The following is a 25,981-nucleotide window of genomic DNA, read 5'->3' as shown; positions in this document are numbered from 1 at the left end:
CTATGTTCTTGGCTGTGCAGAAGCTTTTTAGTTTGATCAGGTCCCAGTAGTGTATTTTTGATACTGCTTCAATTGCCTGGGGAGTCCTCCTCATAAAATACTCACCTAGGCCGATTCCTTCAAGAGTTTTCCCTGCACTTTTTTCAAGTATTTTTATAGTTTCATGCCTTAAGTTTAAATCTTTGATCCAGTGAGAGTCTATCTTAGTTAATGGTGAAAGGTATGGGTCCAGTTTCAATCTTCTACAGTTGCCAGCCAGTTTACCCAGTACCATTTGTTAAATAGGGAATCTTTTCCCCACTGAATGTTTTTACTTGGCTTGTCAAAGATCAAATAACGGTAAGTAGCTGGATCCACATCTTGGTTCTGTATTCGGTTCCAGACATCTACTTCTCTGCTTTTGTGCCAGTACCATGCTGTTTTGATCATTATGGATTTATAGTACAGTCTCAGGTCTGGTAGCGTGATTCCTCCTGCTTTGTTTTTATTGCTCAGTAATGTTTTGGCTATTCGAGGTTTTTTCTGATTCCATATAAAATGAAGTATTATTTTTTCAACATCTTTAAAGTATGACAATGGAGCTTTAATAGGAATTGCATTAAAATTATATATTGCTTTGGGCAGTATGGACATTTTAACAATGTTGATTCTTCCCAGCCATGAGCATGGTATGTTTTTCCATCTGTTAACATCATGGGCTATTTCTTTTCTTAGAGTTTCATAGTTCTCTTTGTAGAACTCTTTGTAGAGTTCCTTTGTTAGGTATACTTCCAAATATTTCATCTTCTTTGGCACTACTGTGAAAGGAATAGAGTCCTTGACTGTTTGTTCAGCTTGGTTATTGTTGGTATATATAAAGGCTACAGATTTATGGCTGTTGATTTTGTAGCCTGAGACATTCCTATATTCCTTGATCACTTCTAAAAGTTTTGTAGTAGAATCCTTAGTGTTTTCCAGATATATGATCATATCATCTGCGAGGAGTGAAAGTTTGATCTCTTCTGACCCTATGTGGATATCCTTGATCACCTTTTCTTCCCTAATTGCAATGGCTAAAACTTCCATTCCAATGTTAAAGAGCAATGGAGACAATGGGCAACCTTGCCCAGTTCCTGATCTAAGTGGAAATGGTTTCAATTTAACTCCATTCAATACGATATTGGCTGTGGGTTTGCTGTAGATGGCCTCTATTAGTTTAAGAAATGTCCCTTCTATACCAATTTTCTTAAGTGCTCTGATCATGAAGGGATGCTGGATATTATCAAAAGCTTTTTCTGCATCAATTGAAAGAATCATATGGTCTTTATTTTTAAGTTTGTTTATGTGTTGAATTACATTTATAGATTTACGTAGATTGAACCAGCCTTGAGAGCCTGGGTTAAATTCCACTTGGTCGTGGTGTATAATTTTTTTGATGAGTTGCTGGATTCTGTTTGTTAGGATCTTATTGAGCAGTTTAGCATCTATATTCATTAGTGATATTGGTCTATAATTTTCTTTTCTTATTGGGTCTTTCCCTGGTTTGGGGATCAAGCTGATGTTTGCTTCGTAGAATGTGCTGGGTAATATTCCTTCTTTTTCTATATTTTGGAAGAGGTTTAGTAATATAGGTACTAGTTGTTCTTTAAATGTTTGGTAGAATTCTGACGTAAAGCCATCTGGTCCTGGGCTTTTCTTTTTAGGGAGATTTTGTATAGTTGATGCTATTTCAGAACTTGATATAGGCCTGTTCAACATTTCCACTTCATTCTGGCTAAGTCTTGGTAGGTGATGTGCTTCCAGGTATTGGTCGATTTCTTTCAGATATTCATATTTGTGAGAGTAGAGTTTCTTGTAGTATTCGTTAAGGATTTTTTGAATTTCTGAGGGGTCTGTTGTTATTTCATCATTACCATTTCTGATTGATGAAATTAGAGATTTTACTCTTTTTTTCCTGGTTAGGTTGGCCAAAGGTTTATCTATTTTATTGATCTTTTCAAAAAACCAGCTTTTGGATTTATTGATCTGTTGTATAATTCTTTTGTTTTCAATTTCATTTAATTCTGCTCTGATTTTGGTTATTTCTTTTCTTCTGCTGCGTTTGGGGTTGAAGTGTTCTTCTTTCTGCAGTTGCTTGAGATGTTCCATTAAGTTACTGACTTCCTCTCTTTCTGTTTTCTTGAGGAAGGCTTGCAGTGCTATAAATTTCCCTCTTAGGACTGCCTTGGCAGTATCCCAGAGGTTCTGGTAATTCGTGTCTTGATTGTTGGTTTGTTCCAAAAATATGGTGATTTCCTTCTTAATCTCGTCTATAACCCATGTATCCTTCAGCATAAGGTTGTTTAGCTTCCGTGTTTTTGTATGGGTATGCAGGTTCCTGTTGTTATTTAGTTCAACTTTTATTCCATGATGGTCTGAGAAGATGCAAGGAATAATTTCTATTTTTTTAAATTTGCTGAGGTTAGATTTGTGGCCTAGGGTGTGGACGATTTTGGAGTATGTTCCGTGGGCTGATGAGAAGAATGTGTATTCAGTTTTTTTGAGATGAAATGTTCTGTAGATGTCTGTTAAGTCCAGATGTTGAATGGTTGAGTTTAAATCTAAAATTTCTTTGCTTGCTTCTTTTTGGAGGATCTATCCAAGACTGCTAAAGGGGTGTTAAAATCTCCAACTACTATGGAAGTGGAGGAAATCGAGTTGCTCATGTCTGTTAGAGTTTCTCTTATAAATTGAGGTGCGTTGTGGTTGGGTGCATAAAATTAATAATTGAGATCTCATCATATTGAGTATTACCTTTAACAAATATGAAGTGTCCATCCTTATCCTTAATTATTTTGGTTGGGGAAAGCCTATTGCGTCTGCAAACAGGATTGCAACGCCTGCTTTTTTCTGCTTTCCATTTGCCTGGAATATAGATGACCATCCCTTCACCTTGAGTCTATATCTGTCTTTTAATGTAAGATGCGATTCTTGGATGCAACAGATATCTGACTTGAGTTTTTGTATCCAGTCCGCCAACCTATGGCTCTTTAGAGGACAATTTAAACCATTAATATTAATTGAGAGTATTGATAAGCCTTTCGAGAGACCGGTGGACAGTTTTAATCCTTTTGCGACTGTGGAAGTTGGAATTTGATCAAAAAATTGGGGGTGGGTTTACTTTTGTGGTGGAAAATTACACTGGTCTTCCTGGAGGATAGGTCTAAGAATGTCCTGGAGAATGTTTAGTTGTGGCAAATTTCTTCAACATGTGAATGTCGTTGAAGTATTTAATTTTTCCGTCATAAATGAAGCTCAGTTTAGCTGGGTGCAGGATCCTGGGTTGAAAGTTATTTTGTTTTAGGAGAATAAAAGTCTGTGACCATCCTCTTCTAGCTTGAAAGGTTTCAGCAGAGAGATCTGCAGTTATTCTGATATTCTTCCCGTTGTAGGTAATGGTTTTCTTTCTGGCAGCTTTCAGAATTTTCTCCTTCATATTAACTTTAGTGAAATTGATTATGATGTGTCTGGGGGATGTCCTATTTGGGTTGAGTCGTGCTGGAATTCTGAAACTGTCTGCTATCTGAATTTCGGAATCTCTAGGCATGTCTGGAAAGTTTTCCTTCATAATCTCATGGAGAAGAGACTCTGTGCCTTGTGAAGCCACTTCATCACTTTCGGGGATCCCTATAAGACGAATATTGGTTTTCTTCAAATTATCCGAGAGCTCTCTGAGAGAGTTTTTGCTCTCCATTTCTCTTCTTCTTTGAGGGTTTGGGAGCATTCAAAAGCTTTGTCTTCAATGTCAGAAATCCTTTCTTCTGCTTGCTCCATTCTGTTACTGAGGGATTCTACTGTGTTTCTCAGATCTATGAGGGATGCAATTTCTTGTCTCAATGTGTCGAATTCTTTGGTCATTTGGTCTTTGAGTCCGTTGAATTCTTGAGATAACTTTTGGAATTCTAATTCGATCTTATTTGTTATCCAGATCCTGAATTCAATTTCTGACATCTCAGCTATTTGTTTGTGCATGGGGTCTTGTGCTGTTTCTGCCCCATTGATCCTTGGGGGAGTTCATCTAGTCTGATTATTCATATTGCCCGAGTTTTTCTGTTGATTTTGCCTCATGATTGTTTTTCACCATTGCCTCTGGCTGTCCTCAGAGTTGGGGAGGTGTCTCTCCAAGATTAGACCCCAGCGGGATCACTCTGTTGTTGCTGGATCTTTGTAGGGAGTGACCCTGTGTAGTTCCTCTGGGGCTGCTCTAGCTAGGGAGTTCTGGTTGTGGAAGCAGCTCCGGTTTGTGACACACCCGGATCCAGCAACAGGGATGGGGGTCATGCGCACGGTTCTAGGAGTGCCAGGTGCCCAGTGACTTTGGCACAGAGAGCCCAAGGATCCAGCAGTCTCTGACCAGGAGAAGAGCTCTGCGCAGAGGCAGGGAGGGCTCCAAAGGGCATGCAGCTACCAAAGTCCCTGTCCAGATGAACGGGCTAGTGTGGAAGCTGGGAGGACACAGGAGAGAGGATGCAGGGTTGCGTGGCTCCCATAGTTCCTGGTCAGGGAATGTGGAGGCCCGTTGGGTGTGGGTCACAGGTCAGGGGTCACTGCACAGCTCTTAGGGAGGTCTGGGCGGTGCCAAGCCCAGGAGTTTGAGGTTGCTATGAGCTGTGACATCACGGCACTCTACGCAGGGCAACAGCCCAAGGCTCCAGTGTGCCAAAACCGTCTCACTCTGCCCCTAAGGATTAAGGCTGTAAGGCAGCTCAGTCCCCACCTTTAGGCTGCTCAGTCAGTAGGTTACTTTGACCCGCCCAATCCTTGCTCTGAGACCCTGAGGGCATACTTGCCGGCCAGTTCTTTCGCAATGGCTTCCTACACCCAGCTCAGTGGCTCAGTCTGGGGCCCCAGACAATGCCCAGAGTTCTCCACATTCCTGCTCAAGCTCTCCCCAAGGCAGTCCAACTGAGTGCCAAGTCCAAGAACACCGAAATAGTTCACAGGTAGGGCCTTTCGGTTTGCAGTCTCACTGCTGCTTGTACTTATGGTTGCCGTCGTGATTAGGTCGATCGAACAGACACAACCACTTGCCAGTTTTCCACTGTTTTTGTCCTCCTCTTGGGGTCCAGAAGTCCCTTGCTGGCTCCCTGTATCCTCAAAGGGATGATTATAGGCAGATCCCACCGGCCAGAGATGCCTGGAGTCTTGTCTCCCCAGACTCGCTGTTCCCAGTTGCAGGGAAGCTGTTACTCGGCCGCCATCTTTAATGTATCTCTTGGTTTTTATAGAACTAGCAGAATTCTTAATACTACTAAGATGAAGAATCTATTAAATGACTATGGTTGTATACACCTTCAAGATCAATAAAGACTTAGCCACCAAAAAATAAAGAAGCAGAAGCAGCAGCCGCCACGTGCACCAGCACCAACCCATTTCCCAGGCAGTGCACACTGAGTATGAATGGCCAAGGAGAAGCATTCTCCCACAGCCCAGGCTTCGTCCCCATTCACTCCCCGTGTGGGTGACCCTCCAAGTGCTCCCCCTGCATGTGGCATCCTTCCCCTTGCAGGGCTTCCCTCTGTGGACCCTGAAGCCCCCGCACCCAACAAGAACAGAACTATGGATTTCAGCTGAGAGATTTTGAAGCCATCCATGGCTTCTGCATTGGTGGGCTGATGGGAGTCCCATATTGGGGGGAACAAGGGAAGGCTGTCTCCTCTGGGTCCTTAGAAACAGCCTAGAGTGAGGCTTTTTTCCTGATCCTGACTGCTGGACGCTGGTTCTTCTGAAAGGCCAGGAGGGCCCTTCACAGCTGGAGCCTGGTGCGAGGCTGGTGGGGGGACACATATTGTGAGGCCCACGTGCTTTTGTGGTCAGGATTCTGCCAAGAGGGATGAGGTCCAAGATGATCAGTGGAGGTCGGCACTCCCTTTGTGGACTTTTGCGTGTCCTAGAACTCTCTCTCAGAAGGAATTTGGGAATTTGTTACTCTAACTGGGAATTACGGGGAAGGGAGGCATCTGAACAAGTTGGGCAGGAAGATGGTTTCCTGGACTGGCCTCTGTGTCGATGTCTGGTGCCCTGGGTGGCCTGTCCACTTCTCTGTGCTCAGCCTGCAAGCTTCTAGGGTCAGCCTGCCAAATCACTGAAAGTTGGAAATGATTTTTTGAGATAATACCAGCAGTTTCTGTTTAGGAAAATCATCAAAATTGAGGTTCTCTGGATATTTCAAAAAAAAATCTCTTCATAAAGATTTGTAATAAAAACATTAATGGCAAAAGATGGGACAAAATAGGCTAAGGGACATAACCACAAATTGCCCAATCTAAAAACATGTGAGTTGTTTTCTTTCTCTCAGTGCTGAATTGGAAACCCATTTTTATAATTTTATTTCAATTGTAAAGAAACATTTCTGTTCTCCAGGAAGACTTTGATTTTAAAGAGAGGTTGTGAGAAAAGTCTTTGTCGGAATTGAAGTGAGACACCCGTGGTAGGGGCACTGGCTCTTCCATTCCCGCTTCCTCAGCTGTGTGGAAGGGCCCTGGTGGTCACAGAGGTCCCTAGATGTCCTGGTTGCCCAGCTGATGTCTACCAAGACAGCTTCCCCAATGGAAGCCAAACCTTTCCATCCAAACAAGGTTGGCCTTTCACTTTGAGTGCTCAGCAGCTGATGTTGTCAGCACCCCAACCAAGCACCCCTCTCTTGGAGCAGGCTCACATGCACCTGACCCATGGAGCCTGACACAGCAGCAGCAGGAAGCATCTTGTCCATGAATTCACACCAAGGAACCCCACTGTCACCCAAACAAGACACTTGCATTCACAGATCAGTTATATTCACAGTTGTGCTCAGACACAGAATCAGAGCAAACGGAGCTGTGGAACCTGTTGTCATGACAAGGTCACCACTGGGCGACAGCGGCTCCAACTAGCCCAACCTCTTCCTCAGTGCTGGAGAAAACAGCCACATCTCCTCCTCCACTATTTTCCTGAAACATAATTCTGTGTTGAAATATTCCTGACTCTACATCCAGTATTGGGGGCAGAGTGAATGGACATCACTGGTCTGGTGGTAGGATACAGCGCATCCCATGAATTTTTAGAAATCGCATGAACTAACTACTCGTCCTTTTTAAGAGGAGGCAATGAAAAAGAGTTAGAGGGAATAAATGTGAGAAGAGCCAATAGAATAAATGGTGTAGTTTAGTCCAGCCCAAATTCTAATAGAGAAAATATATTAAGTAAAGCAGACTGAATGTCTATTCCCTTCTAAACAAAGAAATATCCAGATGGGCCAAGGGGTGGTGAGAAGCCAGAGAGTGAAAGACTCTCCCAAGTGTGTGAGACTCTGAGAAGGGGTCCCAGGTGGACACAGTGGGGGAAGGGCTTGTACACAAACAAAGATTGGGAGCCCGTTTTTTAAGAGGAATTGCAGATCAAATGATAAGGGCAGGTGGTCTGAGTGCATTGCAGTCACAGAGGAAGAGGAGAATCCAGACCCTAGGGACCTGGTATCCCCAGCCAAGGAATTTAGATTTTACCATTTAGATGAGTATTTTTCAATTTGTGTGGCAGTGGTTAGTGGGGCATAAAATAAATTCAGTGGGCTGCAATCAGCATTTTAAAGGAATAGACTAGAACTGGCACTGTCGTGCACTGAGTGTACAAGGGTAAGTTTTGTGGAGAAGCCAGCTGTCCCATTCTCTCTCCCTGCTTGTTACTAATGGACCAGCTGCACGGTCCTCTCTTCCAGCTCAGCGGTCCTGACGACACAGGTTTGGAAGCCGTTGTGGCCAGTGATGCAAAACCACTGAAGAGTTTCAAGTTGGGAGCAGCAAGATCAGCTTGTGCATTTGGAAAGACTCTGTGGCTTCAGGAAGAGGGGAAGACGAGAGAGGCAAGGCTTTTAGGGGGTGGCTTTAGGACACTGAAACTCTGCCACCCTCAGGCCACGTGAGCTTGGGTCATTTGCCTCCACTGCCCGTGGCATAGTAACCATTCCCAGCACAAGGGTTCTCTGGCAAGGAAACGGGAGCACACAAGCCCCGCACGTAGTGACTGCTCAGTGAGCGTGACTTGGCTGAGTAGCCCTCATCTTGCCTTTTTGTGTACTAATGTTCCGCGTTTCAATATGCTTGTTTTCATTCAATGCCTGAGAAATGAGAAACATTTCACAGCCACCCTTGAGCAGACCATGGAGACTATGAGACACGTGAAGGCAGGCAGGAGGCACAGCCTGGGAAGCTGCTGGCCTCCACCCGGTGAGTGCAGCCATCAGGGTGTGGGCCTGCAGGTGCTGACAGCCGCTATGCCCTCCCACCTTTCTTACTTCTTTCTAACGCAACCGTTTCACGTTTCCCCAGTTTAAGAGGCTGCCATAACCCAAGCAGATGAGACTGAGCTGATGTCTCAAAATAACATTAATTTTCTCAACATTTATTGAGTACATGTTACGTGTAAGGGATTTGATCATTTTGACAAAATATGCATGGACCCAATAGTGTTTTGAAGACCTGTGCTTATCACGGTGTTATTTGACTTTCTAATAGAAAACAGTAATGTGCTTTACAGACTAGGAGTTCATCACTCAGTAGTATATAAAATGTGTGCAGTCACGCGCATATTCTAAAATGAATTCCACCTGCACCATGTCTAGTCGGAATTCCTTATCCCATATGACAGCTTCTCGAAGATTTGATCTGTGCATACGGTGCTTTATACCTTCTTGATGAAATCAATCCTTTGTGTGGTTTTATTTCACTGTCCAGTAGTACAAATAGATGTTAGCAAAGGAGGAATTCATAGCCAGAAACAAGGTGCTCGTGAACGCTGTGATTCTGCCATCACAGTCATCAGACCTCTTCTGATTTTAAACAGCCTTTCATCTCTTTGATTGTTACAACAAACATTCAGAACATCTCACTTTTGACAGAATAATATCATTAAAGATTTGGCTTCCCCAGAAGGTGTGTGTGATAATGGAGAAAATTTGAAATATTTCTTGTTTTGTCACTTGGGGCATTTCATTCCTGCTTATTTTTGATAATTCCCCAAAGGTAGAATGCTGCAGAGAAAAATTCAATAAGAAGTGGATATATTTAGTGGTTTTCCTTCTTAATGATCCACTCTTAGAAGGTGATGCTGGTGCAAGCATGGGCGAGTCGACAAACGGAGGAGGGTTTATGTTTAGTATTAATTACACGCTGAGCAGTCGTTCTCTGTATCAAGGTGCTGCCTTGAAAACTTGTATTGTTCACAGTGTGTGTGCTGGAGACATGGGTGACAGCATATGAATCAAACTAATTGTAAGTCTTACTTGATTATGAAAAAAAATGACATGTGTGTTCTTCTAAATTAAGTCTTTCTCACGTAAATTACTAGTTGCCACCGTAAATCAAGCCACATGTGTTCTGAATTCTGACTGCTGGAGAATTAGCTACTAAGAAGGGAAATGAGATACTTTTGTTTGCTGCTACACTTGAGGGTTCTTTTTTTTCTTTGCTTTATCTAAAAATAAGTGTTAAAAAAGTATTGATTTACCAGCTTCTATAGCAAGGACTCTCATCTGGGAACCTTCATTGTAACGGGAAGAAAATGAAGCCAAGGAAGGTTGGGAAGTGACCTGATGTCTCCTTTGTGTGAGTGGCTGAGCTCAAACTTGAGGTTAGACTTTCTGGTTTCAAGGCGGTGATTTTTGCCTGGAATCGTGCCGTTAGGTGCCTATCTCAGTGGTGACCAGCCACCTACATCTGATGTGGCCAGATCCCTCCCTAGATCCGTACATGCAAGACCCAGGTGGTGGCAGAGGTGGGATTCACACCCAGACAGTGGTGCTCTAAGCTACTGCACTTTGCTTCTCCCTGGACCTCAATAAAAACGTGGACATTATTATTATCCCCCCCCAAAAAAATCTAATTTGTAGCTTCTATTGTAAAGTACAACCTTCTGAGTAACATATGAGAGTCAAATTATAAAACAGAGGGAGAGAGATTAAAGATGGCGGCCGAGTAACAGCTTCCCTGCAACTGGGAACAGCGAGTCTGGGGAGACAAGACTCCAGGCATCTCTGGCCGGTGGGATCTGCCTATAATCATCCCTTTGAGGATACAGGGAGCCAGCAAGGGACTTCTGGACCCCAAGAGGAGGACAAAAACAGTGGAAAACTGGCAAGTGGTTGCGTCTGTTCCATCAACCTAATCATGCCGGCAACCTATTTGGCTGTGGCCAGGTTTGAACCTGCGACCTCCAGTATGTGGGGCTGGCACCCTACTCCTCCTTTGAGCCACAGGTGCCACCAGGCTATTGTAATTATATAAGTCTAACTATTCTAAGTAGCTAAGAAAATTGTTCACGGCTTAGCAGTTTTACAGAACAATGTAATCAAGAACATGACAATAACATTCTCATGGTTCCAACAATCTAAAACCAACTCCTTGTGTAAAACACGTAGATGAAGAAAGATAAGATCCACAACCACAAGCTTCACCACCATTTTTGCCTTCTGTATTGTATCACATTGGGTCCATCCCCTTTCTCTCACCACACCCATCTACGTGGCTGCTGAAAGGTCCACAGCTTCTCCTGCTTCTTCTTCTTTTGTTTCAGCCCCTTCACTGACTTCCTCAATCTCCATCTCTGTTTCCATCTTTTCCCCTGTCTCACCTGGAAAAGTAACCAAAGGAGGTATTAAGAGACACTCATTTATCATTAACAATAAATTACCCCCCAGTTGTGTCCAGTAGGAGAAGTTCTTGATCTTTTGATCTGAACAGTGGGTTTCCAGAAAAACCATCACCTTGACTCTCTCAGAGCCTCTGAATGGCTGACGTCAAGTCACTTAGCAGCTCAAATCCTACATTCTCATAAAATAAATTTTCTCTATAAACTCAGGATGCAAAATTACCCAAGAAATGGCAGGTGAACATATTACAATAGAAAGTTTCATTAGTATCTACATCAAAAGGTGGTCCAGAGATGCCTCCAAACCTTTCTGGTTTGGCCGTTATGGTGTTTAAAGAAAACAACTGGTAAACATTTAAAGACTGCCGACATTTACGAGTCTGGACATTGCATGTACACGTCTGCTTCCCTGAGAGGTTGGTTTTGGCAATACTGGCCCCATTCCTGGAGCTGCAGCCTCACAGAGCTGCCTCCTTTGACAGGGCTGTGCTCTCCAGTGCACCAAGGTCCCCAGGGCTTCTCTCACTTCACTTACTTGCAGCATCTAAGGTCCAAAGGCTTTTGAGTCTGTCTACTCTGGTCTAAGACATATCTGTTTTCACTTGCCTCTCCCATGTTGTCCCCAAAGCATTTTTGGCACACCTTTATTAAAGCATGTGCCTGAACAGATAGTGGGGGTGTGGTTACATTCTGCCTTCCCACACTAGACTCTGTGCCCAGAGGACAGGGACTGTCTTTTAGTCTGCTTTTCTAGCACCTTGGGTATGGGCAAGCATGCAGAATGCTGAGTTCATAAGTGAAAAAATTAAAAAACAGATGGGTGATTATAATTACCACTTCATTTAATTGTACTGTACTATGAAGCTAAATTTTACAAAAAATATAAATCATGCCCCAGAAGAAAATATTTATTTTTTTATTATATCACCAGCAAAGAACAGTATAAATATAATTTGTGCCATGCTGGTAAAAGACATCTAAAATTTAAAAACACTGTGTACTAAGACCTAATACATTTTCCGTAGTCTTCTCATAAAGATCAAAAGACAACAGAAGAACCAGAACACAGTCATTTTCTAAAGATGAGACTGGCAGAGATGAAAATAACATTCTCATCCTAGAACCCATTACTTAACATATGTTTTCATTGGAAGGTCAAGTCCTCCACTAACTATCTATCCACCTTTACTGAATCCTCATCCATTCATGTGGAAGGATGAAGAGTGAGTCTGGAAAAATTCAGAAATTTTAGCATGTTGCTTTCGATATTTAATACTGTTTAACCATGGAATTCTATTTAAGAATTTGCATCTTAGAAAAGTTGTACTGGCAAGCTGCACCAAGCATTGATGGAATGCCTGTTTCTTGGGGGATGGAGGACTTTTTGTTTAGGTCAAATGAACTTCAGCAGCTAAAGAGCCATCAGTGACTGTCAGTCATCCCTCCCCCAGTGCTGGTCTCCATGGAGCACACATGAACATCCTGAATGTTTGACAGCATAACTTTTACCTTTGATGCGTTGGTCTTCTTCATTACTATGAACTTTCCTGGCCATTTCCACCCTGGCCCCTGGCTCTGCAATTCCTGCTGACTGCTCCAAGCTTCCAACTTTTCCTTCAAATTGAATCTGCTTCACCTTTCCTGGACTTTCAGGAGTTTTATGGAGGGGATTATTCATTGCAGGTGTTTCCACAAGCCCGCTTTCTTCCAAGACTTCTGGAGATTCATCCTCTTTGGGAATTGTCTCTAGAAGCTGGGACTGCTCCTGTTTTCCTGGTGTTGCCTGAAGTTGCTGCTCTTTAGCTATTTCCACAAGTTGGCTTCCTTCCAAGACTTCTGGAGATTCATCCTCTTTAGGAATTGTTTCTAGAAGTTGGACCTGCTCATCCTTTCCCATTGCTTCTTGAGGTTGTAGCTCTATAGCTGTTTCCAGAGCTGCGACGTTTTCAGTCGTTCCTAGAAGCTTCATCTCTCCAGCAGGTTGTGGATTCTCATCACTTTCCACTGTGCCAGGGGAGTCCCTCTCTCCTGTGGTCCTCAAAGGCTGACCTTCAACTTTTGTTCCTAAAGGTTCAACCTCGGCATTTCCTTTCAAAGGCCGAGCCCCTGTCACTGCTTGCACATCTTTCTTCTCTTCTTCTGTTCCTGGGGTATCATCTTTGCCACCTGGTCCCTCTGTAGGCTGGGTCTCCTCCACAGATTCGGAGTGGTCTGCGGCGTTCTTTCCAGGGGCCACATCCTTTTCCAGGGGCTGTTCACAGAGGGATTTAACGCCATTAGCTGTAGACACTGCTGAAACCTTGAGCTTTTCTAATGGGGGAAGGCTTTCCTTTTGTGCGTTGTCATACAAAGTAGATTCTCTTCCCAGGGTACATGGCTTTGGTTGGGCAAAGCAGGACTCACTTTTCTCTGTGGTTGAAAAATGTTCATTTGAAGTTACTTTTTGATTATGCATTTGAAAAAGAAAAAGAAAAGAGAAATAAAAAAAAAACAAATTATAAAACAGAATAAGAAAAATGCCCTTTGGATGAAGGATATAGCCTTTCCTGTGCTTAATTCAACTTTCACAGACACATTTAATGTTTCTTCAATGCCTTTCACTATGATTTTTGACTGTCTCTATACCAAGAGTTATCAAACTCCAGCCAGTGGGCCAAATCCAGCCTCCATCTCTTTTTGGGTGGTGTATTAAGGTTTCTTGCACTGTTAGATGATTTGTATTAAACAAAAGGAAAATGGTATTTTTGTGCCCAAGTCACGGGATCCCCTGTAGAAATCACCCAGAGACCAAGTCTGGTGCAAAAGCAAGAAGTTGTTTATTTACAAGCTCGAGCCTGGGCTTCCTGGTCCTGGTGCAGCAGGACAGTAGAGAAGCCCCGATCTCAAAAAGGAGGGAGGTTTTTAAGGGTACAGAAAGGAAAAAAAAAAGGAGGGGTGAGGTGAGCTGCTGGGGTGAGCTGATAGGGGGTTTAGGGGACTGAGCACTTGTCCTTGGTTGTCTGGGAGAGTGTTGTTATCCTTCGGAGCAGACATTGTGCAATGGCGCGGATCATGGGGCAAGGACGGGGTGGGAGGGGAGGGGGAGGGAGCAGGTTGCCTAAAGCCTCTGATATGCAGCTACAAAATGAAAACTGAGGGACAAGATTAAGTTAGTTTTAACAAAATGGAGTTAACTTGGTCCTTACAGTATGACACATTAAAATTATGGGAAATTGATTTTTCATTTTCTGTAAATAAAGTTCTATTGGAACACACACAGCCAGACACATCCATTTGCATGCTGGCTGTGGCCCCTTATACACTCCAGGGCACATTACGTGGGCTGGCAGCGAAGGCAGAGCTTAAAGCCTGTTTGCTAGCTGGTCCAGGCAGTGCCAGCCCTACTCTGCGCCCCCTAAGTGGAGCCACCTGCTGTTAGGCCACCATCTCTACTGTGAGGCTGGAGACACTGGTGAGTGCCCCTCACCTCCAGAGAGGAATCGTCTCCTCAGAGATGCGATGATCACTGTAGGGTGCAATTATATTGACCAGATTATCCCAACACATGCTTATTAAGCCAAACTGAACTTTAAAATCCGGCCACAGACGGGAACGGCCGCACAGTCGTGAGTGTGCAGCAGCCTCCCACATGTCTGCAGCGCAGGCGTCCCACTTTGCGTGCTCACGTGGCTCCGCTGTCCGGGCTCTGCAGCGCAGGCGCCCCGGCTCCGCGTGCTCACATGGCTTCGCTGCCCATACTCTGCAGTGCAGGCTCCCCACCCCCACCCCTGTGTGCTCTGCATGCTCACGTGGCTTTGCTGCCTGTGCTCTGCAGCGCAGGCACCCCCACTCTGCGTGCTCACGTGGCTCGGCTGTCCAGGCTCTGCAGCGTAGGTGCCCCGGCTCCGCATGCTCACGTGGCTTCACTGCCCACGCTCTGCAGTGCAGGCTCCCCACCCCGACTCCCGCGTGCTCACATGGGCAGCTCCTGGTGCCCTGCAGCTAGCTCTGCAGCATCCTTGCCCTCTACCCCCGGAGGCGAGTTCTGTGTCTCCAATCTGCCGGACATCCACTGGTAGGGGACATACATGTCCCTGCTGGCACCTGCTGGTTTAGAATGAGGCCCCACAGGAAAGTCCATAAGGGGCGGTGGGTCGGAAGGAGGCAAGGCAGCCATGATCCAGACTATGTATGCTGGGGGTGGGGTGGGGAAGGAGACTCAGTGGGAGGTCAAAAAGAGCAGAGTCCAGAGCCCCTTCTGAGTCCCGGAAGATGTTTCCATTGTTCCCTGAGACTTGTCTGTGAGGCCACTGGGATATGTCCAGGTTTCCTGCGCCAATACACGTGCATCATGGAGTCGCCCTCTATACTTTTGTTTTCTTGACAAAATGTCAACATGGGTTTTAAATAAATCAGTTGTCTGCACCTCCTCTGTCTGATGGGAGAAAATGATAAAGGAGGCAGGAGGAAGGACTGGTCCAGACGCCTGCTGGCAGTGTCCAGTCCCGAGCACCTGTCTCCACCTGACCCTGGCTTTGGTGTTGTATCTTTCCCAGAGCTCTCCCCTCGCCCCTTCCCCCACCCCACGTCAGCCATGGCAGGAGTGGGGTGTTTCCCCCCCTTGTTTGGGATCTAGTGACGTGCCCTTTAAGGTGAGTGGCCAGCACCCCGCCTCTTCTCCCACTCTTTGGGAGGCAGGCTTATTTCACAGGTGGGGTGTTAGTGCTCACTGGGGTTGGGGGGCTGGAGGAGGGCCTGCTCACGCTGGCCATGGGGCTGCCTTCCTTCCCAAGTTTAGTGACAGGCTGGTTTTGACGTTCTCACTCCTCCTGGGGGGTGGGGGGAGTATCTCTTTCCATGGAGAACAAACTTGTTCAGATCCATTCTTCATCCTTGAGGCCTTCGTTTCTGATCCATACAATTCCACTGTATTCTTTTTTTTGTTCTTTTTTTTCTGTTTCCTGCAGTGAATTGATGTTCATCATCCTCCATTCAGGAATGGGAAATGCCCTTTGGGTAACCTCACTCCAGACTTGGGGGTCAGTGAGAATCCGGCTCCACTGGCCAGCTGGCTGCTGGGAGGCGTGGGCAGAATTAACAGCCAAGCACACCTCCATTTTGCACTCAACTCTGGAATGTTCTCTTTCTCTCCTTGACTGTCAGTGTTTAGAGTCTATAATACTGGACCATGCTCCTTTGAGTGCTGTGGCTGTAGTTGGTTAATTTTGTTTCTTTTTGTGAATGCAAGAAAAAATTTGACCTATTCTGTGTGGTATTGCAAGAAGCCTGTTCTGCCCTGTGGCTGTAATTTGACACCTGAACTTGGCCACCTATTTTATTTATACCTTATGATTGTTAACAAATGGAAACATAATTGCCGACCATTAAATACATATAACAAACCTCTAGAACTGCAAAAATATATAAATAAAATGTGTCATTTCTGCCTTCTCACAACTGTTCCCATCTGGAAGAGCCAACCTTGAGTCAGAGAAGGATCATCAATTAAATGGCAAAGGACACCGTGACCTTGAACTGATCCTAACTCAGAAGTGTGGTGCCAAAGGCTACCTTGTGCCCATTAAGGCTTACATATGCAGATTTCCTGTTCTAGGACCACTGTCAACATTAATTCCTTTCACCCCAAAACAACCCCCTTAGAGAGGGAATCCTTTCATTCCATTTAATATGAAGGGCAGAAGAAGATACTAAAGAAGTAAGAAAAACAAAAAGCAAACAAACAAAAAACTATTTGAGGTCCATAGCATTTATTTGTTTACATGCAAAAGGGTCTGTGACCTCTGCAAATTCAATTCCAGCCCTTTGAAAAGGGATATTCAGATTTTTTTTTTTTAAAAGAAGAAAACAAACCACAAAGTATAGCAGGAGAGCATGGGTAGGAGCTAGCAGTCCCAGCTCTCTGCAGGGTTAATGAAATGGTGGAAAGGAAGTGGTGAGCAGTGTACCCTGTTTCCCTGAAAATAAGACATCCTCGGAAAATAAGACCTACTTACAGGAAAGATAAGACGTCCCCTGAAAATAAGACCTAGCACATCTTTGGGAACAAACCTTAATATAAGACCCTATTTTCGGGAAAACAGGGTAGGTAGGGCTGGATTGGATTGTGAATATTGGGGAAATGTCTAGGTTTGTGAGTTTTTAATCAGGAGACATCAATGCATTTTCTAGATAATTGATATGGTTAATATTACTGGTGTTGTGTTGAGAGTGTGCAGTTTCACTGATTAAAGGCATTTGGCTACAGTGGGAAATTTGTGAATTCAAGTATTTTCTATAAGGATTTTTGGGAAATTATTTTGAAAGCTAACATGCACTTCTGTTTCACTTTTTGAATGTGTATTATTTTAAAACATGAAATTTTATGCTGTAGTTTTGTAAGGCTGAGCAAGATCAGACATTTTATGTGAGCTTCAGTTTTGAATTTAAGTTGCATAAGAAGCCTGAGATGCATCCATTGAATTGAAGTTCAATACTTCCTTCACAGATCTCCTGCGCTGTCATAATTGCATCTATCACATGCAAAGAACATCTTGCTATGGGTGATGTGGTAGGATATGCTTTCATCAGCCACCAACAAAGTATTTCAGTGAAATCACTGAACAGAGAACAGAACAATCCCAGACATTTCAATGGATCACTTAAAAATGAATCATGAAACATATCTAAATGCCATTTCATTAATTTCTTCCTGTCTTTTTACAAAATTGTTTATTAAAATAAATCTCCCAAAACCTTTCTGATTTTTGTTTACTTTTATTTTCTTGACAAAATGTCAACATGGGTTTTAACTAAACACCTTCTGAGATAATTCATGTGGATTTATGTCTCAAATTGAAAGTGACTCATTCTATTTATGGACAGCTGCTTCATTTCTACCGTCTTATTTGTTTTAAGGCACTTCTAAGAATTATTTGCCAACTGTTAATTTGAGATATAAGCCAAAAAGCGAATGTGGTGACAGAGCCTGACGCCGCAGTCACCTCATTTCCTCCCCAGAGAATTGGGCCTTTGTGTCTTATCCTGTCATTTAAGTCCAGCTTGGGGGATGTGCTGGACTGAATGAGCATAAGAGAAATAAGGTGAATATAGACTGGACTCGAGGTGAATTCACAGAAAGTCAGGTTGAAATCCAGATAGCTGAGACTGGACTTGGACTCGGGGTTTCTGATCCCAGCCACTGGGATCCCTCACAGGGAGGCCTGAGGCCCAGGTTCACTGTAGAAATGAGTTAAGCCTTTGGAGCCATGAATGTGGAGTCAGATAGAAAACAAGGCCAGTGTTTCCCAACCCTGGAATTGAGGAGGACTTGCATTGACTAATAGAAAATGGAAAAAAAAGAAAATGGGGAAGTGACTGAATTCAGGAGTCCAGGCCCTATGAAGCGTTGAAGGTCCCATTTCGTGTTCTCAGAGTATTGTCCTGAGACCAGTCCAGCCTGGTGGAGAATGAGCGTCCACATGGAGGAGAAACAAAGCCACCATCACCAGCATAAGCTGTCAGACAGACGTGTAACCATCACCAGCATCAGCTGTCAGACGGACGTGTAACCATCACCAGCATCAGCTGTCAGACGGACGTGTAACTGGGGCCATCTTGCAGGGCCAGGCCCACCCTCCAGCTGAGTACAGTCATGTAACTGACTTGCAACAATACCAGTGGCTGGTCCATCCCCACCCAATCCGTAGAATCCTGGGGAAGGGGGAGAGAGGAGAATCCATCATTGTCCAAACCACTAGTTTGGGGGTGATTTGCTTTGCAGCAATAGGTGACTGAAGTACGTCCTAAACCAAAGCAGGCTTGGGCTCCTATCAGCGTGGGAACATGGCTGGTGAGAACAACAGGTTATTTTCCTTAGAATCACGGCATAGGATTCAGTATTCTATCATACATCAGCCTTACATATGTCAATTTTAGTACTTTTAAAAAATCTGTTTACTGTTTGATAAATATTTTCCTTGGCGTGATGAAGTTGAGAACTCCTAAGTTTACATATGCTAATGTAGTTATTCAATTAATCAATAAGTTGGACTTTTTTAAGCACATGAGAGCATTTCTCATTAGTCATCACTTTGATTCCCATGCTTGCTGATCTCAATTTCTGTTTCCTGGCAGAGAAACTTGCCTTCTTTTCCCTTGGCAAGGCTGCAGTTCATAAGTTATTCATTCCCTTTTCGGCTCTTCCACACTGCACTCTGGGCTCCGCACCTTCTGCAGGGGCACAGAACTGGAGTCTGCGACGGGAGGGGGCTTTGCCAACATAATTTACATGAGCACCGGGACTTGCTCCTGCAGAATAACAGAACGGGGAGTCCTGCTTCAGCAGCTCTGAAAGATCAGATATCAGAAGCCTTTAAGGAAAACATATGGAAGAATTAAAACACTCTTTCTTTTCTGCAGTATTGTGATAAGAGATACGACACACATATATGTGTGTATTCATTATACACAGGCTCCCATCATTTCTTCTGCTGGAGAAGAATCGCAGGTGTTTGACAGTGACCAGAAATAGAATTCAGAATGTGTTGTCTTCTGCTACCACACTCACAGGTACCTTGCCGTTTCCTCCTAACACAGAATGGGAGAGAGCTGGAACTGAAAGAGACAGCAGGGGGGAACTTCAGCATTCCTCAGGCCACAAGGCCTCACTAAGGACCAAGAAAGCTGCATCACTTACCCACTGTCCATTTAATGAGCGACAGAGCTCAGGCTGGAGTGTCCTCCCGACTTCTGTCATTGAAACCTCAGACGGGCTAATGAGCTTCTCAGTGGAAACCTTACTGATGGTGCAGTGGGATGTTTAGTCACAGGCTCCTGCATTTGCTCCCACATCCTCCTGGTGATGGTCTTGAGTCTCTGCCTTGTTCCTGTGCCAGCCTCTGTGCTCTGAGCTGGAGAGATATTATTGAAGAAGGCAGAGAAGGCACAGTCTGGTCACACCAACACCTGCACCTGAAGCAAGCAGGTGACATCGATAGAGTTCAAAGACCATCACCAGGGTGAACCGTGATGCTAACGCAGCACACAGCACCTAACCCACTGGGGCCGGGACTAGGGGCATACAGGCAGCTCTCAGGAGGAGACTGAATGTGGTTGAACTTGCCTGAAAAATTGGTGGGGATGACTTAGCAAGGAAGGTGGGCCTAGGTGTGAACAAAATGATAGAATCAGCCCTGTAGGTCCCAGGGGGAACGTGCTCCCCAGTGCTGGGCTGCTGCAGGTGGTGCAGAAGAGATGGGTCCAGGATAAGAGGAAGGCGAGGAAGAACGAAGGCAGGTGGGACACACGGGGTTCGTGAGACCCTGCAGCATGTTGGAGCATTGGGCGTTGTGCTGGTCTGCTGGGGCTCACCTGACTGGGCTGCTTCCTATTGTGCAAAAGAACCATGCCACAGAAGAGGGAAGGGTGAAGGAGGAGCAAAGGCAGGAAGGAGTTGGTTCTCTCCTTGGCTCAGTGACCCAGCTGGCTGAGAACTGGGGACTAGCAGTCAGTTACAGAGGATATGCTTCTGGGTATAAAGGACAGAAGTCTGCCTCTCGGGATGGAAAGAGTGGCTCAGGCTGACACCAGGTTTCTGTTTGAGTAGCTGGGCAGGTAGTCAGCTATTAACAGAACAAAGGTTACAAGTGAGGGACAGCTTTGAGAGGGAAAGTGATGGTTTCCATTTGGAAGCCATGCACTTGAATTCTCTGCTTGTGTCACAGACCTCTGGTCTGTCTCCCAACCCATCTTCTCCTCCCCTATTAGAAGAGGACCCAGGAGAGAGATTAAAGATGATGGCTGAGTAACAGGTTCCCTGCAACTGGGAACAGTGAGTCTGGAGAGACAAGACTCCAGGCATCTCTGGCCAGTGGGATCTGCCTATAATCATCCCTTTGAGGATACAGGGAGCCAGCACAGGACTTCTGGACCCCAAGAGGAGGACAAAAACAGTGGAAAACTGGCAAGTGGTTGCGTCTGTTTGATCGACCTAATCACACTGGCAACCGTAAGTACAAGCAGCAGTGAGACTGCAAACTGGAAAGGCCCTACCTGTGAACTGTTTCGGTGTTCTTGGACTTGGCACTCAGTTGAACTGCCTTGGGGAGAGCTTGAGCAGGATTGTGGAGAACTCTGGGCATTATCTGGGGCCCCAGACTGAGCCACTGAGCCACTGAGCCGGGCGCAGGAAGCCATTGTGAAAGAACTGCCTCTGTAAGCTCTGCCCTCAGGGTCTCAGAGCAAGGATTGGGCAGGTCAAAGTAACCTACTGACTGAGCAGCCTAAAGGCGGGGACTGAGCTGCCTTACAGCCTTAATCCTTAGGGGCAGATTGAGACGGTTTTGGCACACTGGAGCCTTGGGCTGTTGCCCTGGGTAGAGTGCCGTGATGTCACAGCTCATAGCAACCTCAAACTCCTGGGCTTGGCGCCGCCCAGACCTCCATAAGAGCTGTGCAGTGACCCCTGACCTGTGACCCGCACCCACCAGGCCTCCACATTCCCTGACCAGGAACTGTGGGAGCCACGCAACCGTGCGTCCTCCCTCCTGTGTCCTCCCAGCTTCCACACTAGCCCGTTCATCTGGACAGGGACTTTGGTAGCTGCATGCCCTTTGGAGCCCTCCCTGCCTCTGCGCAGAGCTCTTCTCCTGGTCAGAGACTGCTGGATCCTTGGGCTCTCTGTGCCAAAGTCACTGGGCACCTGGCACTCCCAGAACCGTGTGCACCACCCCCATCCCTGTTGCTGGATCCTGGTGTGTCACAAACCAGAGCTGCTTCCACAACCGGAACTCCCTAGCTAGAGCAGCCCCAGAGGAACTACACAGGGTCGCTCCCTACAAAGATCCAGCAACAACAGAGCGATCCCGCTGGGGTCTAATCTTGGAGAGACACCTCCCCAACTCTGAGGACAGCAAGAGGCAACGGTGAAAAACAATCATGAGGTGAAATCAACAGAAAGACTCTGGCAATGTGAATAATCAGAGTAGATGAACTCCCCCAAGGATCAATGGGGCAGAAACAGCACAAGACCCCATGCACAAACAAATAGCTGGGATGTCAGAAATTGAATTCAGGATCTGGATAGCAAATAAGATCGAATTAGAATTGCAAAGGGCGGTGCCTGTGGCTCAGTGAGTAGGCTGCTGGCCCCACATACCGAGGGTGGTGGGTTCAAACCCAGCCCCGGCCAACTGCAGCAGAGAGGTGGCCGGGCATTGTAGTTGGTGCCTGTGGTCCCAGCTACTTGGGAGGCTGAGGCAAGAGAATCATGTAAGCCCAAGAGCTGGAGGTTGCTATGAGCCATGTGACGCCATGGCACTCTACCCAAGGGCAGTACAGTGAGACTCTTGTCTCTACAAAAAAAAAAAAAAAAAAAAGTTATCTCAAGAATTCAACGGATTCAAAGATCAAATGACCAAAGAATTCGACACATTGAGACAAGAAGTTGCATCCCTCAAAGATCTGAGAAACACAGTAGAAACCCTCAGTAACAGAATGTAGCAAGCAGAAGAAAGGATTTCTGACATTGAAGAGAAAGCTTTCGAATGCTCCCAAACCCTCAAAGAAGAAGAGAAATGGAGAGCAAAAACAGACCACTCTCTCAGAGAGCTCTCGGATAATTTGAAGAAAACCAATATTCATCTTATAGGGATCCCCGAAAGTGAAGAAATGGCTTCACAAGGCACAGACTCTCTTCTCCATGAGATTATGAAGGAAAACTTTACAGGCATGCCAAGAGATTCCGAAATTCAGATAGCAGACAGTTTCAAAATTCCAGCACGACTCAACCCAAATAAGACATCCCCCAGACACATCATAATCAATTTCACTAAAGTTAATGTGAAGGAGAAAATTCTGAAAGCTGCCAGACGAAAGAAAAGCATTACCTACAAGGGGAAGAATATCAGAATAACTGCGGATCTCTCTGCTGAAACCTTTCAAGCTAGAAGAGGATGGTCATAGACTTTTAATCTCCTAACACAAAATAACTTTCAACCCAGAATCCTGTGCCCAGCTAAACTGAGCTTCATTTATGAAGGAGAAATTAAATACTTCAACGACATTCACATGTTGAAGAAATTTGCCACAACTAAACCAGCTCTCCAGGACATTCTTAGACCTATCCTCCATAAAGACCAGTATTTTTTTCCACCACAAAAGTAAACCCACCCAAAAAATTTTTGATCAAATTCCAAATTCCACAGTCGCAAAAGGATTAAAATATCCACCAGTCTCTCGAAAGGCTTATCAATACTCTCAATTAATGTGAATGGTTTAAATTGTCCTCTAAAGAGACATAGGTTGGCGGACTGGATAAAAAAACTCAAGTCAGATATCTCCTGCATCCAAGAATTGCATCTTACATTAAAAGACAAATACAGACTCAAGGTGAAGGGATGGTCATCTATATTCCAGGCAAACGGAAAGCAGAAAAAAGCAGGCATTGCAATCCTGTTCGCAGACGCAATAGGCTTTAAACCAACCAAAATAATTAAGGATAAGGATGGCCACTTCATATTTGTTAAAGGTAATACTCAATATGATGAGATCTCAATTATTAATATTTATGCACCCAACCACAATGCACCTCAATTTACAAGAGAAACTCTAACAGACATGAGCAACTTGATTTCCTCCACTTCCATAGTAGTTGGAGATTTTAACACCCCTTTAGCAGTCCTGGATAGATACTCCAAAAAGAAGCTAAGCAAAGAAATTTTAGATTTAAACTCAACCATTCAACATCTGGACTTAACAGACATCTACAGAACATTTCATCCCCCAAAACGCTGCATACACATTCTTCTCATCAGCCCACGGAACATACTCCAAAATCGACCACATTCTAGGGCACAAATCTAACTTCAGCGAATTTTAAAAAAAATAGAAATTATTCCTTGCATCTTCTCAGACCATCATGGAATAAAAGTTGAACTAAATAACAACAGGAACCTGCATACCCATACAAAAACATGGAAGCTAAACAACCTTATGCGGAAGGATACATGGGTTTTAGACGAGATTAAGAAGGAAATCACCATATTTTTGGAACAAACCAACAATCAAGACACGAATTACCAGAACCTCTGGGATACTGCCAAGGCAGTCCTAAGAGGGAAATTTATAGCACTGCAAGCCTTCCTCAAGAAAACGGAAAGAGAGGAAGTCAGTAACTTAATGGAACATCTCAAGCAACTGCAGAAAGAAGAACACTTCAACCCCAAACGCAGCAGAAGAAAAGAAATAACCAAAATCAGAGCAGAATTAAATGAAATTGAAAACAAAAGAATTATACAACAGATCAATAAATCCAAAAGCTGGTATTTTGAAAAGATCAATAAAATAGATAAACCTTTGGCCAACCTAACCAGGAAAAAAAGAGTAAAATCTCTAATTTCATCAATCAGAAATGGTAATGATGAAATAACAACAGACCCCTCAGAAATTCAAAAAATCCTTAACGAATACTACAAGAAACTCTACTCTCACAAATATGAATATCTGAAAGAAATTGACCAATACCTGGAAGCACGCCACCTAACAAGACTTAGCCAGAACGAAGTGGAAATGTTGAACAGGCCTATATCAATTTCTGAAATAGCGTCAACTATACAAAATCTCCCTAAAAAGAAAAGCCCAGGACCAGATGGCCTTACATCAGAATTCTAGCAAACATTTAAATAAGAACTAGTACCTACTACTAAACCTCTTCCAAAATATAGAAAAAGAAGGAATATTACCCAGCACATTCTATGAAGCAAACATCACCTCGATCCCCAAACCAGGGAAAGACCCAACAAGAAAAGAAAATTATAGACCAATATCACTAATGAATATAGATGCTAAAATACTCAATAAGATCCTAACAAACAGAATCCAACAACACATCAAAAAAATTATACACCATGACCAAGTGGGATTTATCCCAGGGTCTCAAGGCTGGTTCAATATACATAAATCTATAAATGTAATTCAACACATAAACAAACTTAAAAATAAAGACCATATGATTCTTTCAATTGATGCAGAAAAAGCTTTTGATAATATCCAGCATCCCTTCATGATCAGAGCACTTAAGAAAATTGGTATAGAAGGGACATTTCTTAAACTAATAGAGGCCAACGACAGCAAACCCACAGCCAATATCGTATTGAATGTAGTTAAATTGAAATCATTTCCACTTAGATCAGGAACCGGGCAAGGTTGCCCATTGTCTCCATTGCTCTTTAACATTGGAATGGAAGTTTTAGCCATTGCAATTAGGGAAGAAAAGGCGATCAAGGGTATCCACATAGAGTCAGAAGAGATCAAACTTTCACTCTTCACAGATGATATGATCGTATATCTGTAAAACACTGGGGATTCTACTACAAAACTTTTAGAAGTGATCAAGGAATATAGCAATGTCTCAGGCTACAAAATCAACACCCATAAATCTGTAGCCTTTATATATACCAACAATAACCAAGCCGAACAAACAGTCAAGGACTCTATTCCATTCACAGTAGTGCCAAAGAAGATGAAATATTTGGGAGTATACCTAACAAAGGACGTGAAAGATCTCTACAAAGAGAACTATGAAACTCTAAGAAAAGAAATAGCTGAAGATGTTAACAGATGGAAAAACATACCATGCTCATGGCTGGGAAGAATCAACATCGTTAAAATGTCCATACTACCCAAAGCAATATATAATTTTAATGCAATTCCTATTAAAGCTCCATTGTCATACTTTAAAGATCTTGAAAAAATAATACTTCGTTTTATATGGAATCAGATAAAACCTCGAATAGCCAAAACATTACTGAGCAATAAAAACAAAGCAGGAGGAATCACGCTACCAGACCTGAGACTGTACTATAAATCATCAAAACAGCATGGTACTGGCACAAAAGCAGAGAAGTAGATGTCTGGAACAGAATAGAGAACCAAGAGATGGATCCAGCTTCTTACCGTTATTTGATCTTTGACAAGCCAAGTAAAAACATTCAGTGGGGAAAAGATTCCCTATTTAACAAATGGTACTGGGTAAACTGGCTGGCAACCTGTAGAAGATTGAAACTGGACCCACACCTGTCACCATTAACTAAGATAGACTCTCACTGGATAAAAGATTTAAACTTAAGACATGAAACTATAAAAATACTTGAAGAAAGTGCAGGGAAAACTCTTGAAGGAATCGGCCTGAGTGAGCATTTTATGAGGAGGACTCCCCAGGCAATTGAAGCAGTATCAAAAATACACTACTGGGACCTGATCAAACTAAAAAGCTTCTGCACAGCCAAGAACATAGTGATTAAAGCATGCAGACAGCCCTCAGAATGGGAGAAAATATTTGCAGGTTATACCTCCGATAAAGGTCTAA

General features: G+C 44.0%; 2 protein-coding genes across 2 annotated transcripts in view; one reads left to right on the top strand and one right to left on the bottom strand.

Annotated features, from left to right (window-relative positions):
* The window catches only part of ADCY2 (adenylate cyclase 2), a 458,247-nt gene that overhangs the window by 279,409 nt on the left and 152,857 nt on the right, over positions 1–25,981 (top strand). The window lies entirely within an intron of this gene.
* LOC128587862 (glutamate-rich protein 5-like) lies at positions 10,508–13,093 on the bottom strand. The gene is made up of 2 exons (XM_053594316.1): positions 12,148–13,093; positions 10,508–10,620 (listed from the first exon to the last, which is right to left on the bottom strand). The coding sequence occupies exons 1-2, from the start codon at positions 13,091–13,093 to the stop codon at positions 10,508–10,510; spliced, it is 1,059 nt and encodes a 352-aa protein (XP_053450291.1).

Source organism: Nycticebus coucang, chromosome 1 (genome assembly GCF_027406575.1).
Source record: "Nycticebus coucang isolate mNycCou1 chromosome 1, mNycCou1.pri, whole genome shotgun sequence".
Classification (NCBI taxonomy): Eukaryota; Metazoa; Chordata; class Mammalia; order Primates; family Lorisidae; genus Nycticebus; species Nycticebus coucang.
The sequence above is the reverse complement of the archived record's forward strand: the minus strand, read 5'-3'. Positions and strand labels throughout refer to the sequence as shown.

Coding starts and splice junctions, on each gene's coding strand:
- LOC128587862 (XM_053594316.1), bottom strand. CDS start 13,093: ATGCATAATCAAAAAGTAACTTCAAATGAACATTTTTCAACCACAGAG. Junction 10,621..12,147: donor AGAAGACCAACGCATCAAAG/GTAAAAGTTATG, acceptor TTACTTTTCCAG/GTGAGACAGGGGAAAAGATG.